Source organism: Pseudorasbora parva, chromosome 19, assembly GCF_024679245.1.
Source record: "Pseudorasbora parva isolate DD20220531a chromosome 19, ASM2467924v1, whole genome shotgun sequence".
NCBI lineage: Eukaryota > Metazoa > Chordata > Actinopteri > Cypriniformes > Gobionidae > Pseudorasbora > Pseudorasbora parva.
In genome coordinates, this window is record NC_090190.1 from 40,576,025 (window position 1) to 40,590,649 (window position 14,625).

Consider the following 14,625-nt stretch of genomic DNA (forward strand, 5'->3'; position numbering starts at 1 on the left):
CAAACAAGTCCGATCCATGGAGGCCCAAACTCGCAATTTACAGGACTTAAAGGATCTGCTGCTAACATCTTGATTCCAGATCCCATAGCACACCTTCAGGGGTCTAGTGGAGTCCATGCCTCGGTGGGTCAGGGCTGAGCAGGGCAGTAAAAGGGGGACCAGCACAATATTAGTAAGCCCAATATTGCTCCACTTAATGCAGTTCACTTGAAGAAGTGAATGAAAACGAGTGAGTGAATTTGGACAGCCGTTGAGTGTACATTGACTGCATTGTGGGATTGAATGAGTGCACTCAATAACATCCACTGTGGTTTCGGAAACCACTACAAATGACTGTCCTCTCAAATAGTGCCCAAGTTGAGGACAGGGTGCGATTTCAGATTCAGCCGTGGTCACTGTGAGCGGTCATCTACAAAAAACCTGCAGGAAGATTTGCATACGTGTTTGAGGGTAAGTAAATGATGACAGCACTAACATTTTTGTGTGATTCATATCTTTAAATAATTGTTATGCATCTCTCATTTTAACAAACAAATGCTCATCTCTTCAGGTCAGTGCGTTTGGTCTGGACGAATGAACAGATGAATGAACACAGCTGCCCATAATTCACTTGGATAAGAGGATTGATAGGCTACAGACGGGATTAGACGACATGACTCCTGATCTCTGGAGATTATGATTAGGAACCGTAATCTCCACTCTACAGATGGACTTTACAGCCTTCAATGAAGCAAAATGTGTCGTTTGTCCCCTGAGAAGACAACACTAGAGCATGACGAAGACAGTCACGATGCAAAACTTAACTGAGACCTTTCTTGCTTTCACATAAAAACACCTGGGCATAATATAAAATGGCTTCTTAATATTTAGGCTATGTACACAGCATGCTATTTCTCTTCATTTGCCAAAAAAAAAAAAAAATTGTAATTTGCTCTAATTATTTAACCATACTGTCAAATCTGCACAGAACTACATTAAAAAAATGCACAATAATTATATTTTTCATTTCTGATAAATATATAAACAGCAATGCTACACTTTCTTAAGTTAACATACATTGTGCATTAGGTCATGTGGTAAGCATACTATTGTTTGTGGGTTTGTCATTGCATACCGCTTCACATATATTGTTTTAAATGAGCAGTTTTGTAATAGTAATAATGAATGCACTAGTATTAGAGTCCAGCTGAGAGAATGAAGCATTACAAACGAATCTGCTGCCCTCTAGTGTTTAAAAACAGGGACGGTTCTGACTCTGGATGGATCCCAGGAAAATTAATTGCACGACTATGTATAATAAATACAGAAGTCTTGATGAACTAAACCTTAAAAATGACATTTATGAACAAATGCAGAAGTAAAATGCTTCAATATAAAACCATTATGGCCATTAAAAATGGATTTTGTATAGTTAAATACAGATACAATAACAAACTTTATATACAAAAGTTCATATGAAATACATGCATAACACAGTAACTCCTTCATTATGTTCTATGGCATTGCAAATTAAGACTGTTCAATGAGGCTCCTTGTCCTTTTGCTCAAAATTAACTTGTACATATGTGCGTCCTAAACTACTATTACTGGTAAATAAGACACTTAGTGTTGGTAAAGTGCATTTTCACATGTCTAAAATGCCAGTTGTTCATTAATAATAAAAAATGATAAAATGATCCCTTTATAAATTCACTTGTATAAAATACCTGCTGGTGTTTCACTGATGAGAACTGAAGCAAATGGCCTATAACAGTTAAACATCTAAAAACAAGCCTCTCTTTTACTGTCGTGTGTACGTGCGCTAATGCACATTTACACTGGCACATCTGATCTCCCCTAGTTTGCTGTTTTTGGACTTCCAGTGCAGAGGAAATCCTCCATCATAAATCACATTCAGACATGAATGAGGTACATAAATATTGATATAACACTGAGCAATTCATTATAAAAGTAGTCTTTCCCTTCGATATTGAGACGTTATATTCCTGTAACAAGCGTATTTACACTCAATATGACTATTATTCGCATGTTTTAGCCGTAAACGTCCAGTGTCTAGTAATACGGCACATTTCTCATCACATCTTGGATGGTGTATCTATGCATGTACGCATGCAACTCCTCCACAGTGCTTCTTGCATTTGTCCTCTTATGTTTGGGGATGGAAACGATCATATCTCAAGGATCATACATTCCTGCTGGTTTCTACTCAACCTTCCAGATGCCGATTTTGCCGTCGTCCTGCGCGGCTCCGCTGAGCACGTATCGATCTTCGGCCGAGCAGAGCGTCTGAACGCTGTCGGTGTGTGCGACCAGCTCCTTCTCCACCGTATACCGGTCCGTGTTCACCACGTAGATCTTCCCACGGGCTTTTCCTGCGGGGCTGCGGCCGTGACAGCCCACCCAGATCTGAGAACGGGAGAGTTCAATGCCGTTTTTAATTGAAAACTCACCTATCCCGGCAGACGGATAAAGTGTGGTGTGTGTGTGTCTTACCTGATTCTTGACTTTGATCATGCAGACGACCCCGGCGCAGTCTTTAAGCTGGATCCTGATGTAGGGTTTGCTCAGGTCTTTGCAGTGCCACACACACAGCTCGCCTGCGTCCGCGAAACCGGCCCACAGCTGCTCCGACTGCAATCACATTCCCGTCACAAGATCATTAATGCTCACATTTTGGCGGCACTTTCAGTCCTGTTCCCCATGTACATGCTGTGTACTTATTATAGTAATTGCAATAACTGGTTAATAAATAGAGGAGATAAGTTCACAAACATTGAAGTTTAGAATTTTTCACATTGCGAGCATGTCTTAACATGATTTACCATGAATTAGCACATTGCCATCATGTTTTTATTTATTATTATTAAATGCCAAGGTATCAAAAATACAAGTACATAACAAAATATAGAATTACATAATAATAAAAGTAAAACGCCATGTATACAAACAGAAAAGAAAACGTTAACAGAATAAATTAAAAAGTTGAAACAAATTTGTTGTCTTAAGAGCTTTAAGATTCTTAGATGAGGAAATATTTTGGACGTACTACGTTGGACCTCCTTTATAAAAACAATGAATAAAGGATTTTGGTTAGTAAATTTACTGCGGTGAATGTGAAATTTTGCAAGGAGCAGTAATAGGTTAATAATAAAGTATTCATTAGTTTGAGCTTTTTGTATTGCTATCGTGTTTATCATGTTGCATTTTACCCAAGGGGGTAATCTAGCGCTCGGAAAGCGTTCCACCCATAGGGGCGGCCATTGCTAACCAAGCCATCACCTGCTGTTAGCATCCCATTGACTCCCATTCATTTTTGAGTCACTTTGACAGTGAATAACTTTACATCTGAGACGTTTAAAGACTCCATTTGTCCATTGTTTATTTATAAAGAAACATGACAATGTATAAAAGGCTCCATTACCTTGTATCTTACACTATCGCCCCGCAGAAGCTGTTTTTGTAAAAATAGGCTAACTATTGCGTCATAACCAACACAGCTCTCAACGATTGCGTCATAACCAACACAACTCTGTCGCACAGTTGAGAAATTACCGTATAGACCTGAGGAGACGCTCGCAGGCAATCTTTTACTGTCTATGAGGCCGTCGGGGGGACGGGAGACATAAAGTCTGATAAAGTCAAGGGGGAAGAATGGGGAGAAGCCCATAGTGAGCCAAAAGCAACGGGAGAAAATATTTAAACAACGTGATTCAGATTTCACTTTCCACAACTACTAGAAGACCAACAGCTGTCAGACAGGAGGCTCACGTCACATCTACGTCCTCAAGCTCAGTCTGAGTTTGCGCAGTTCGCTCAACCATCAGGAAGTGAGTGCCTCTAGTTGACCTCACTTTCCGCCGTTGAAGTCCATGGGAACGCTCTGTCTATTTCTTTTACTGTCTATGATTTTACCATGTTGTTATCATGAATTAACATGAAGCTATTATGTTTTAACGTGTTGCTAGCATGAATTAGCATGTTGCTAACATGATTTAGCAATTATTTAACGTGTTATTAGCATGAATTAACATGATGCTGTTACGTTTTAACATGTTGAATTAGCATGATTTAACTTGTTGCTAACATGTTTTAAAATGCGGCTAGCATGAATTACCATGCTATAGCATATTTGCACTTGTTTTTTGTAGCGTTGCAAGCCATTATTTTTAAGTATGCCACTTAGACATAAAATCATTAAAATGTCTTTCATTGTGTAAGAGGTTAAACACCTCTGATTGGCCACTGCGTTCAAGAAATCAACAGATATGTTTATTGTTGGCTGCACTGCTGCAAAACACGGTGTCAATATAAACCTCTGGTCGCTTATAGAGCGCAAACACAGATACGCACCGGAGCGCTCACTAAATCAGTTTCACAAATATGCTATTATTATGGAGAAAACTGATCCTAGACCAGCAGTTATGGGCAGATTTCCCCTCTAAAAGCAATCAGAAGCAGCAGCCGTCAGTGGTTTGAGGGAGATGCTACTCTCAAGCCTGTGGTCAGCCTTACACATGCCTATGCTAGTCTACAAGAGTGCGATTATAAACACAATGAGGCTGTGAAAGCACCTAGCAAGTCGATGAGTTTATCTGTTTGGCTGATGATGTTTAATGTCCCTGATAACCTCTGTCGTCACATTTAGACATTTGTTAGTGAACAACTTTTTCAAGACATAAAAGCTTAACAAATCAAATATTTTAAAAAATCACGAGTTGGCGATCACTGTCGTAGAATATAACGTGAAAAATATCTTGCGCGAGTGTTCACCACAGACTTTATTTCAGCCATTTAAAGGGTTACTTCAGCGATTAGCATATGGCTTTGTATCAATAGAAACCCTGGAGTATATTCAAATGATTGTGCTTTCCCCCCTCATATCCCCCTGAGACAAGAGATTTATGCACTTTATTTCTGGAAAAATTCCTCCCATCGGAGGAATTGCTAGCCAAAGGCTAAAGACTACAGCCAGCAGAGGGAGCCATTTCCGCATGTTTTGAACCCGCGCATGGGGATGAAAATCACACTCAGAGCACTCAGCTCGCAGCTGCAGCCTCAGGCATTCATGTTTAAACAGTGCGGCCAGCGGAGCAAAGTAAGTCTTTCAACTTCTCAAACTAATTCCTATGAAAGTTAAGCTTTCAAAGGCATGAACTGAAAATGCAGCCGACTGAACATGCGCTGTGAATCTATGCCACGAGTGCCGTCGCTGTCAATGTTACTCCTGCAGCGTTTTGTGCTGTGAGACTCCCTCAGCGGCTAAATCACATATTGAACACACACGTTCACGTTTTAAATGTAGTGTCTTTTCTTTAACTGAATTGATTTTATCAGGCATGTGATTGGCTAAGGACAAAAAAGCAGGAAAATATACCATATTTTATAATATAGACCAACCCCACCCCCGCCGCGCCGCGCCGAACAAACTGGTGGCGGATCAATACGGACAGTAAAGCAGGACCCATAACAACTTATTTGAACAAAAAAATACATTTTATTGTAATAACTTTTTTGTACAGTATGAAAAATAACTAATTATTTGGTGGATGCATTTTTACCCAATTTTAATAGCTAAATGTGCAGCATGCACATTTTCATGTCAAAAGAAGGCCTCAATTTTTGTATGACTCTTTAGCCTTTGTAGAAAGCTTTTTTAGAGCCTCTACACGTTTCTTTTGGAATTTGCGCCTGGCATGATAAATTAATCTATAATGACGAAATGGGGGTGCAATTCACATTTATTCCACAAGGTGGCGATGTCTGATACACAATGATGAAGTGACGTTTCACTCATAGTTACCTCTGACAGAAAACGAAACAATAATAATTATAATCTGCAAAACTTAAAATGACTCAGTGATTTACTGCAGAGAGCAAGTACTAAACACAATCATATGTTAGTGTCACTGTCTCTTGATGATGGATGTGGTCAAGAAGCTGTCAGTGAGCAAAATATTGATTTTGAAGACGTTGAAAATGAGTTGGAGAATATGCGTGAGATCGCGAATATAAGGCAGATGCTGAATATACTGGTAAACCAGCTCTGACGAGGAAATATGATGATGGTATTAAACATCTGCTCAAACTGAACCCTTCCAAGCTCCAAAAGGTAACGAAATATGTTTTATTTTATTCTTCTGTAGCTGTTACTCTAACATCAGGAGTTGTATATATTATCGCGACAGGTAGAGGTCTAACGTTATCCATGTTAAATATAGAACCGGGTCCCCAATATGTAAGAATGTTTGGCGAAACAGTCATGCATTTAAGGGTTAAGCTATGGAATGGCTTCAGATGACTTTGTCACCCAAACTGACGTGAAAAAAGCGGGGGGCGCCGAAAAGCGCGCTGTTTGCATATACAGCTAACTTAGTGCTAGCAAATACAAGTAATGTTAGCTGTCAAGTTAATGTTAAATGCAGCTTAAACATCCTGCCATAGTGGAAAATCAATCAAAATCGATCATCTAATCAATCGACAACAAAGTAAAATTAGTAACTTATAGGTTATATATAGACACAAGCAATAGTATACCCAGATCATCCGATCCGGCGATGTTCTTGTCACGATACAGTCCTTGTTGCTCATCCCGCGATCGTGGTTTCGACCAGGGTTACCATGGTGACGGCTGTGAGATGACGGTCAACCCACCAATCCCCCCCCCCCCCCCCCCACCCCCGCCATTTTTTTTTTTTTTACAGATCTGCATGATTTACGTAGGTCACATTTTCAGGTCGGAAAATCCGGAATTCCGGATTAATCCGGAAAAATCACATCCCTGTTTTATGAAGATGATCGCGATCGCGGTAGGAAAGTGATCAGTGATTCAGTAGCGGTGGCTTTAGCAGTGGCCTCGTAGTGCAGCGAAGCATTTTGGGAAATGTTGTCTTTCATCCCCATGAGACAAAGATACATTTTCTGTCTTTTCTCAGTCTAGAAAGCACCAAATTAAAAAGTTATTTCACAGTTCTACTACATTAATGACCCAGTTTAAATACAGATTCATCTTCCCAGCGCTGAAGTACCCCTTTAACCACAAACCCACTGACTAAAGCTAAAATGATAGCTTCGGGGTATTGTCCTACACAAATACGTCATCCCTGCAGCGCCGGGTGAAAAAAATCACAGACTTCTGTTTACTTGGAAAGCACCTCGCAACCACTCACAACACCATAGCAACTTTTGAGAATCTCTTCAAAGCCTGTCCCATCACAGCTCATCAGAGGCCGAGACCCATTAAAACAGCCCGTAAATGACCTCACACATGCCATCCATTAACCTAATGAGTCCTGAAGCCCAGCTGGATGGACACAGAGAGCCGGACGAGCTCTGAAACGCGGTGGTTTTTACCTCATTAAAGAGCAGGAAACTGCTGAAACCCCTCGGCGAGCTCAGCAGGTGATCTGGAAGAGACGTCTTACGATGCACCGTGCCGTTCCTGCGCACTTCCATCACACAGTCACGCCCACCTTTAACACACAAAAAAATTTGTAATGCAGCTGGAAACTGAAAATCAAGTTTATTTAATAATCAATTAAATCAGAATCAACACTCAAATAAAAACTACTCCAACATTTAAAACACTGGCTGAAATAAAAACTTGTTTTCATGAGAGATTTATTCAAAATAGACAACAGGATAAGTAGAAAATAAAATGATTATGTAATACAGTGCATATATTTATCAAAATCCTCAACTCGAGTTATTAATCCAGTAGAGTTATCAAGCTATGGTCACTGAAGGGATTTTCTGAGGTAAATGTGACATTGTTTACAAGCTGTTTGACTGAAGTGGTTGAAACACTGATGGATCAATTACATGAGACATAATACATTTCCCTAAAGCTGCCTTCAAGTGCTTTAGGAAATGTCCTGCTTTCCACTTCTGAAGTTGTGATTTGTCGTGTTTAAGTGCTTTGCTGTCGGAAGGCATCAGGAATCATTATCGGGAGAATCTTATTAAAACCAAAATGATATATTTAGCATCCTATTCATTGATAACCATATAAACATTCACCACTTGCTAACAATTCTGGCATTTTGGTCAAATTCAGGCTATTTTCACTGTGTATAAAACATAAAATAAGCTTCAAATGATCATACATATATGTAAATATGCACTACTTTAATGACAAGACAAGGAGATGTAACTGTTGTGGCAAAAACTAATAAAGCATACCAGTCACAGCAACAATCGTTCTCCGCTCCGCCATTATGAAATGTGTTTGATAATAAGTGTTTATCGGTTAGGGGTAGGTGGTGAACAGACGTGCTGAATTAAAGACGCTAAAAGTGGGTCCAATATCATTGGTCTTAAAAGTGGGTGGGTCTTGTCACACCCTCATACAATGGTTCCGATGCCCATGGTACACACACAGATATATTATGTAAACACAAAATTTTATTTTGGATGCGATTAATCGATTGCCCAGCACTTGGACTAGACAGTCAGTCAGCAGTCATGGGCAGGGCCTAATCATGTGACATCACACTGCTTGAATCTGTAAACGGCTTCTTCTGAGACACTACTTATGATTAATAAGGGTTCAAAAAGAGGAGTGGGTGGATTTTTACCATTATAGGGTGGTTGCGTACACACACACTGCCGACACACATTTATGTTCAAAGTAATTTTGCATAATAGATCCCCTTTAAAGTTTATGGCACACCCAACTTGGGAACTTGGGTCTCAAAATTATCCCTGAGCTTCCCAGCAGTAAATGCAGCTTGAGAGCGCGTTCATGTACATTATTTTTTTACTCTGGAAACTTGTATTTGCGATAATTCCATGTGAAGGCAGCATAATTTGTACTAGTATGTCAACAAACCTTCTGATGTTCATTACTGCTTATTTAGGGTTAATTAGAAGTGGAAGAAACGAACGGTTCACAAATCAATTTAGTCAGTTTATATTTGAATTTTGCTGTATAGGAATGTATAACATTTGAAAGCTGACACTTTGTTTCATATCAAAAGAAATAAACCACAAAGTTTATTGTGATTATTGGATGGTAGGCGCTACAAATTTAGTGAAGTTTGTACACACATCAACTGAGAACTGCATAAACTCAGTTCATCAAAACAAAGAAAGATTACAAATGAGAAATCGATAGTCAGCCCAGCGCTATAGCATCCCACACTGTTTACCTGTTGTAAATAGTTTCACTGTAGTTTATTCACATTGTTTGCACACAACAGTCGAACATTTAATTTCGTCCGAATATTTTTAGTTGCTGAAAATTCGCCAAATCAGAAAAAAAAAGTGATAAGTCAAATAACGGCTTCTTCTGAGACACTGCTTATGATTAATAAGGGTTCAAAAAGAGGAGTGGGTGGATTTTTACCATTATAGGGTGGTTGCGTACACACACCGCCGCCAACACACATTTATGTTCAAATTAATTTTGCATAATAGGTCCCCATTAAAGTTTATGGCACACCCAACTTGGGAACCTGGGTCTCAAAATTAACCCTGAGCTTCCCAGCAGTAAATGCAACTTGAGAGCACATTCATGTACAATTTTCTTACCATCTGATGTTTATTCATGTTTATTTAGTGTTAATTAGCAGTAAAGTGGAAGAAATGCACAGTTCACATATCACTTTAGTCAGTTTATATGAAAATTTCATTGTATCCAATTTTAAAAAGCTGACACTTTGTTTTATATCAAAAGTAACAAACAACAAAGTGTATTATTCACACATCAACTGAGAACAGCATAAACTCGGTTCATCAAAACAAATAAAGATTAAAAATGAGAAATCGATAGTCAGCCCAGCGCTATAGTTTCCCTGTTGTAAATAGTTTCACTGTAGTTTATCCACGCTGTTTGCACGAAAAAGTTGAAAATTATATTTCGTCCGAATATTTTTGGTTGCTGAAATTTCACCACAACAAAAAACAAACAAAAGTGAGGCAGACTTACAGCACCACAGCATGCCCTTGTGGATCTGGATGGCCTGCAGTCTGTCACAGGAGACTCTGAACTGCCGTCTGACCTGCAGCGAGGACACGTCCCATACGATCACACTGCCATCTTCACTGCACGAGTACGCCACCGTCTGACTGTAACGGCCATCGGGTGAAAAAATACTTCAATTAGCACTGATGTTGAGTGTTGAGTTAATGACTGCTCAGCTTTGGGTACTGTACCTGAATTTGTCGACTCTTTCCTCCAGGGTTAGTCCGGTGACTTCGCTGCGATGCTCAGTCAGTTGTTTATTGCACGAAACACTCCGGGGGTTTATGATGTAAATGAACGAGTCCGTCGAGCCGATCCACAGCTGCTGCTGGTTCACTGCCAGCATGCAATTCTGACAGGAGTGGAAAAACTGCATTAATACAGTGAACAGTAGGGGGCGGCACTACTATGACAGCTATGATGATCAGCATCATAATAATTTGAGGAAATAAAATGCAAAAACATGTCATAGATGTGGCGGCCAATGTGCAATAGTGCAATGTGTGCAATAGTGCAATGTGTGTATATAAATACACACTCCTTATATATATTTAAAAAATATTTGCATGTGTGTAAAGATTTCATTAGACTATTTTTAAGATTATTAGGAATTCAAACTCATCTGTTTGATATATATATATATAATAATAGATTTTATTTATTTATAAATAATAAATAATTTATTTAGATATATATATAAAACACACATGCAAATATTTTTAAAATATATATAAGGAGTGTGTATTTATATATATATATATATATATATATATATATATATATATATATACATAATAATTATACACAGTACACACCATGGGCGTCTATGCAATAAAATATATGGGTGGGTCCTCTCCCAGAAAAATGTTACTGGAGTAGATGCCATTTACATTAAGTACAAATATATCACTTTGGTTACTAAACGTCTAGTTGGGCCAGATAAAACTACAGGAAACACAGCATTATTTATAGCAGCAATAGTGTAGGGGAAAGATGCATGGCATCAAGTTGACACAAATCGACCTAAAGTTCGAATATGCCTTTTGCCGAACTCGCTCTACTCCCATCACATAACAGATCAAAAAGGCATTTATTTTCAATGAAAATTAAGAAAATATTAGAAAATTAAAAATAAAACATCTAACATGTTTGATGATAAGTGTTTATCGGTTAGGGGTAGGTGAACAGACATGTGCTGAATTAGAGACGATAAAAGTGAGTGGGTACAATATCATTGGTCTTAAAAAGTGGGTGGATCTTGTCCCACCCTCATACAATGGTTCCGACGCCCATGGTACACACATATATTATGCAAACACAAGCTTTTATTTTGGATGCGATTAATCGATTGCCCAGCACTTGGACTAGATTGCCCAATACTTCTGATTTCCTCCTGAAACTCACACTCAACCACTAAAGGCTGATATGGAGATGATAAGGGCGTAAAGGCAAGGCAAGTCATACGTCATCCATCAAGGTCATGTAATCTCTCTCGAGTTCCTCACCAGACGGGACGTTCCCACTTGAACAGAGTTCTGCTGCATGGACCAGCTGGCCGCGTCGAACACCAGCACCTTCCCATCGCTCAATGCACACCAGAGCTTTGGGTTCCCACCGCCGTCCAGCTCCGACACACCCAGCTGACCTACACACACACACACGTTGGTCTATGTGGTTTACAGGGACTCTCCATAGGCATGATGGTTTTTATACTGTACAAACTGCCTACACTGCCCCTGCCCCTAAACCTACCCATCACAGGAAAAATTCTGCATTTTTACTTTCTCAAAAAAACATCATTTAGTAGGTTTTTAGTTTCAAATGTCCTCATAAACCACATTTATTGTGTAATACCAGTGTAATACCCATGTAGTTATATACAAATTTGTGTCCTCATAAACAGGCTCACAAACACACACACTTCAGCGTGCTGGAAATCACTACACATTGAGTATCTGGCTTTCATAATGTTTCCGTTTCCAACTGAAATCCTCCCGTCTGTGTCACAGACCCTTACAACAGAGCTCACAGGGCATTATGGGTGTTTCTACACACTTACATCTGTGCTGTCCAGGGATGCATAGCCATGCAAATCTCACAACAACACATCTAGGTCATATTAAATCATAATAAAAACAATAGAGTAAAATAAAATGAATACTATAGAATAAGAAAAGAAAAAAGTATCAATACTGTATCCTGAATTATGTCATTTGAATTATTAAACATTACATATAAACACTTCACAATAAATCTTTTTTTTTTTTATTACATGAATGAAAATGTAAGAGAAAATCTTCTTAATTATCACAAAGCAAAAAAAAAATCTAAATACTCCTAAAAGCTTGCTTCATGCAAAAGATCTCATTTGTTTTGAGGTGGAATGTGAGCCGTAAATGATCTGGGCAGGTTTTATGGGATCGTTTACAGTTTGTCACTTCTCAGACACGGAAAGAAAACATGTGACTTTTGCCATTACATTCAGCTGAACCAGCAGGAGTCGGACAGTGTGTTTGTGTTTCGCAACAGAAAGACTGAAGTATGCGGAGTCCTATTCTATAGTTATTTGAGTTCTAGTTTAGCTTGGTTTTAAATTGCATTCTTCCGAATATATAAAAAATGTAGGTTTTTGACCACATAACAAAAAGGAAAGGCAACAGCAATATATTTTTTTCTTTTTCAAGTGTTTAAATGTAAAATGATTAAAGTTCATTTAAATATATGAATCCATAGAGCCATATGTCCTCAGATTACAGCTGCACAATTTTGGATAACTTTTGAATCACATTTAAAAAAAAAATCTCAAATAGAGATTACGATTCTCCCATGATTATGAACAGACAACTAAATAAATCTAGTAATTCATTAAGATTAATTAAACATTTTAAATAGACTGTAGCAATTAATCATTTGTCAGAACCTCTATTAAAGTTGAACAAATCTCCTAAATGATTCAATGACTCTCACTCGTTTCATTACTGAATGAATTAGCGCTTTCGAACAAAATTTCTTAAATGAATGATTCAATGACTCACTTGTTTCATTAATGGATTAATCAGCTTTTTTTGAATGAATCTCCTGAATGAATGATTCAATGACTCACTTGTTTCAATACTGAATGAATTTGCGTTTTTGAACAAATATCTTGAATGAATGATTCAGTGACTCACTCGTTATATTACTTAATGAATCAGCATTTTTTTTATAAAAAATCTCCTGAATGAATGGCTTAATGACTCATTTCATTACTGAATGAATCAGTTTTTTTTGAAGGAATCTCACTTGTTTCATAACTGGTGAATCTGCATTTTTAAATAAATCTCTTGAATGAATGATTAAATGAAAAATGTATTTTTTAACAGTCACTTGTCGCCATCTACTGGTATAACGATGTAATCAATACAATTCTCTGCCTTTGCACAGACAGCTTTTTCATTTAAAACCGTAAAATAATTGAATCAACTCCCAAACAGTCTAAAGTTGTCTGTAGATCAGAATAATTTTGAAGTTTTTCGAATAACATTGAAGTTTAAAGAAGCACATATTGATAACCATTTTTGTGTCAGCATCAGCACATTTCAATTTTATAAGTGTTAAATGTTTTTGACTATGTAGTATATATTTTAGGTTGTGATGGTTTTTTGATTAGTGTTTTTCTAAGATTGTATGTATTTGTTAGTGCTACTGAAAGTCATTGTAATGTAATGTTTTAATATTGTGTGCACCTGCCCAGGGACTGCAGATGGAAACTAGCATTAGCTAATTCTGGTACAAAACATCTTTTCGTACAAAACATCTTCTCGTAAGATTAATGTATTTTGAACATTGTCCCTGATAAATGAACTAATTAAAGGGGGGTGAAATGCTGTTTGATCAAGTATTTCTGCGTCAAAAATACTCCTTCCGGTTTCTCACAAGTTTCGGAGAGTTTTTTTCGAGTATGGGTCGGCTTGACGTTAATAGAGCGGAAGGTCCTTGTATGGGCCGTACGGGCTCTTCTCCCGGTAGGGTGCGCGCGCGTGACTAGAGCGAGAGAGGAAATGCACGCCGTAAACACTCTCAGCTGCAGATCCAGTCGTCCGTGAACACTTATGTCGCGCCGCGCTCCACTTTATTCCTATGGGTGACGTCGAGCGACTTCAACGCTTCAGCACAGCATTCTGGGAAGGCAGCGCTGCATTTGAACCGATTTGAACGCAGAAATGACGGGAAGCTTCACAACATCGCTTCAGTCGCGTCGCAAAGTGGATCTCCACGGTCACTGCTGTCAGGACTTCAGGAAATCAATAATGTGGCCAAAGAAGTGTGTTTTTGACGGAGCGGTCCCAGCGATAAAGGTTCGGTCCTGCTTTGGAAGCAGCCGGTGAGTAAAACTGTTTCAAATCTCTGTGCTGTTGGCTATCGTCACGTAAGTAAACATCAGTAAACGACACGATCGTGTAGGGCTGGGCGATATGGCCCAAAAAAATGATCACAATATAATTTTCCATATCAGTCGATATCGATAAATATCATGATAAATGTAAAATCTTTATTCTATATAAGTTTAAAGGCATATTTTTGCTCCTGAGTGATATATGTAGAAAACAGACAGCTAACTGTGGTTTTAAACTATTTTTTATTGTCAAAACATGATAAACACTTCCCAAACAGGTGAACAATTT

At 38.4% G+C, this 14,625-nt stretch overlaps 1 protein-coding gene across 3 annotated transcripts in view; it reads right to left on the reverse strand.

Moving 5' to 3' along the window:
- Positions 1–1,320: 1,320 nt before the first annotated feature.
- Positions 1,321–14,625, reverse strand: part of dennd3a (DENN/MADD domain containing 3a) — a 44,682-nt gene continuing 31,377 nt past the window's right edge. For all 3 annotated transcript variants that reach the window (XM_067426046.1, XM_067426045.1, XM_067426044.1), the window contains 6 exons: positions 11,467–11,606; positions 10,153–10,313; positions 9,926–10,065; positions 7,351–7,469; positions 2,494–2,631; positions 1,321–2,406 (listed from right to left, as the gene is read on the reverse strand). In XM_067426046.1, coding sequence (XP_067282147.1) covers positions 2,203–2,406; positions 2,494–2,631; positions 7,351–7,469; positions 9,926–10,065; positions 10,153–10,313; positions 11,467–11,606 — 902 coding nt within the window. In that variant the 3' untranslated portion in view covers positions 1,321–2,202. The remainder of the gene's footprint in view (positions 2,407–2,493; positions 2,632–7,350; positions 7,470–9,925; positions 10,066–10,152; positions 10,314–11,466; positions 11,607–14,625) is intronic.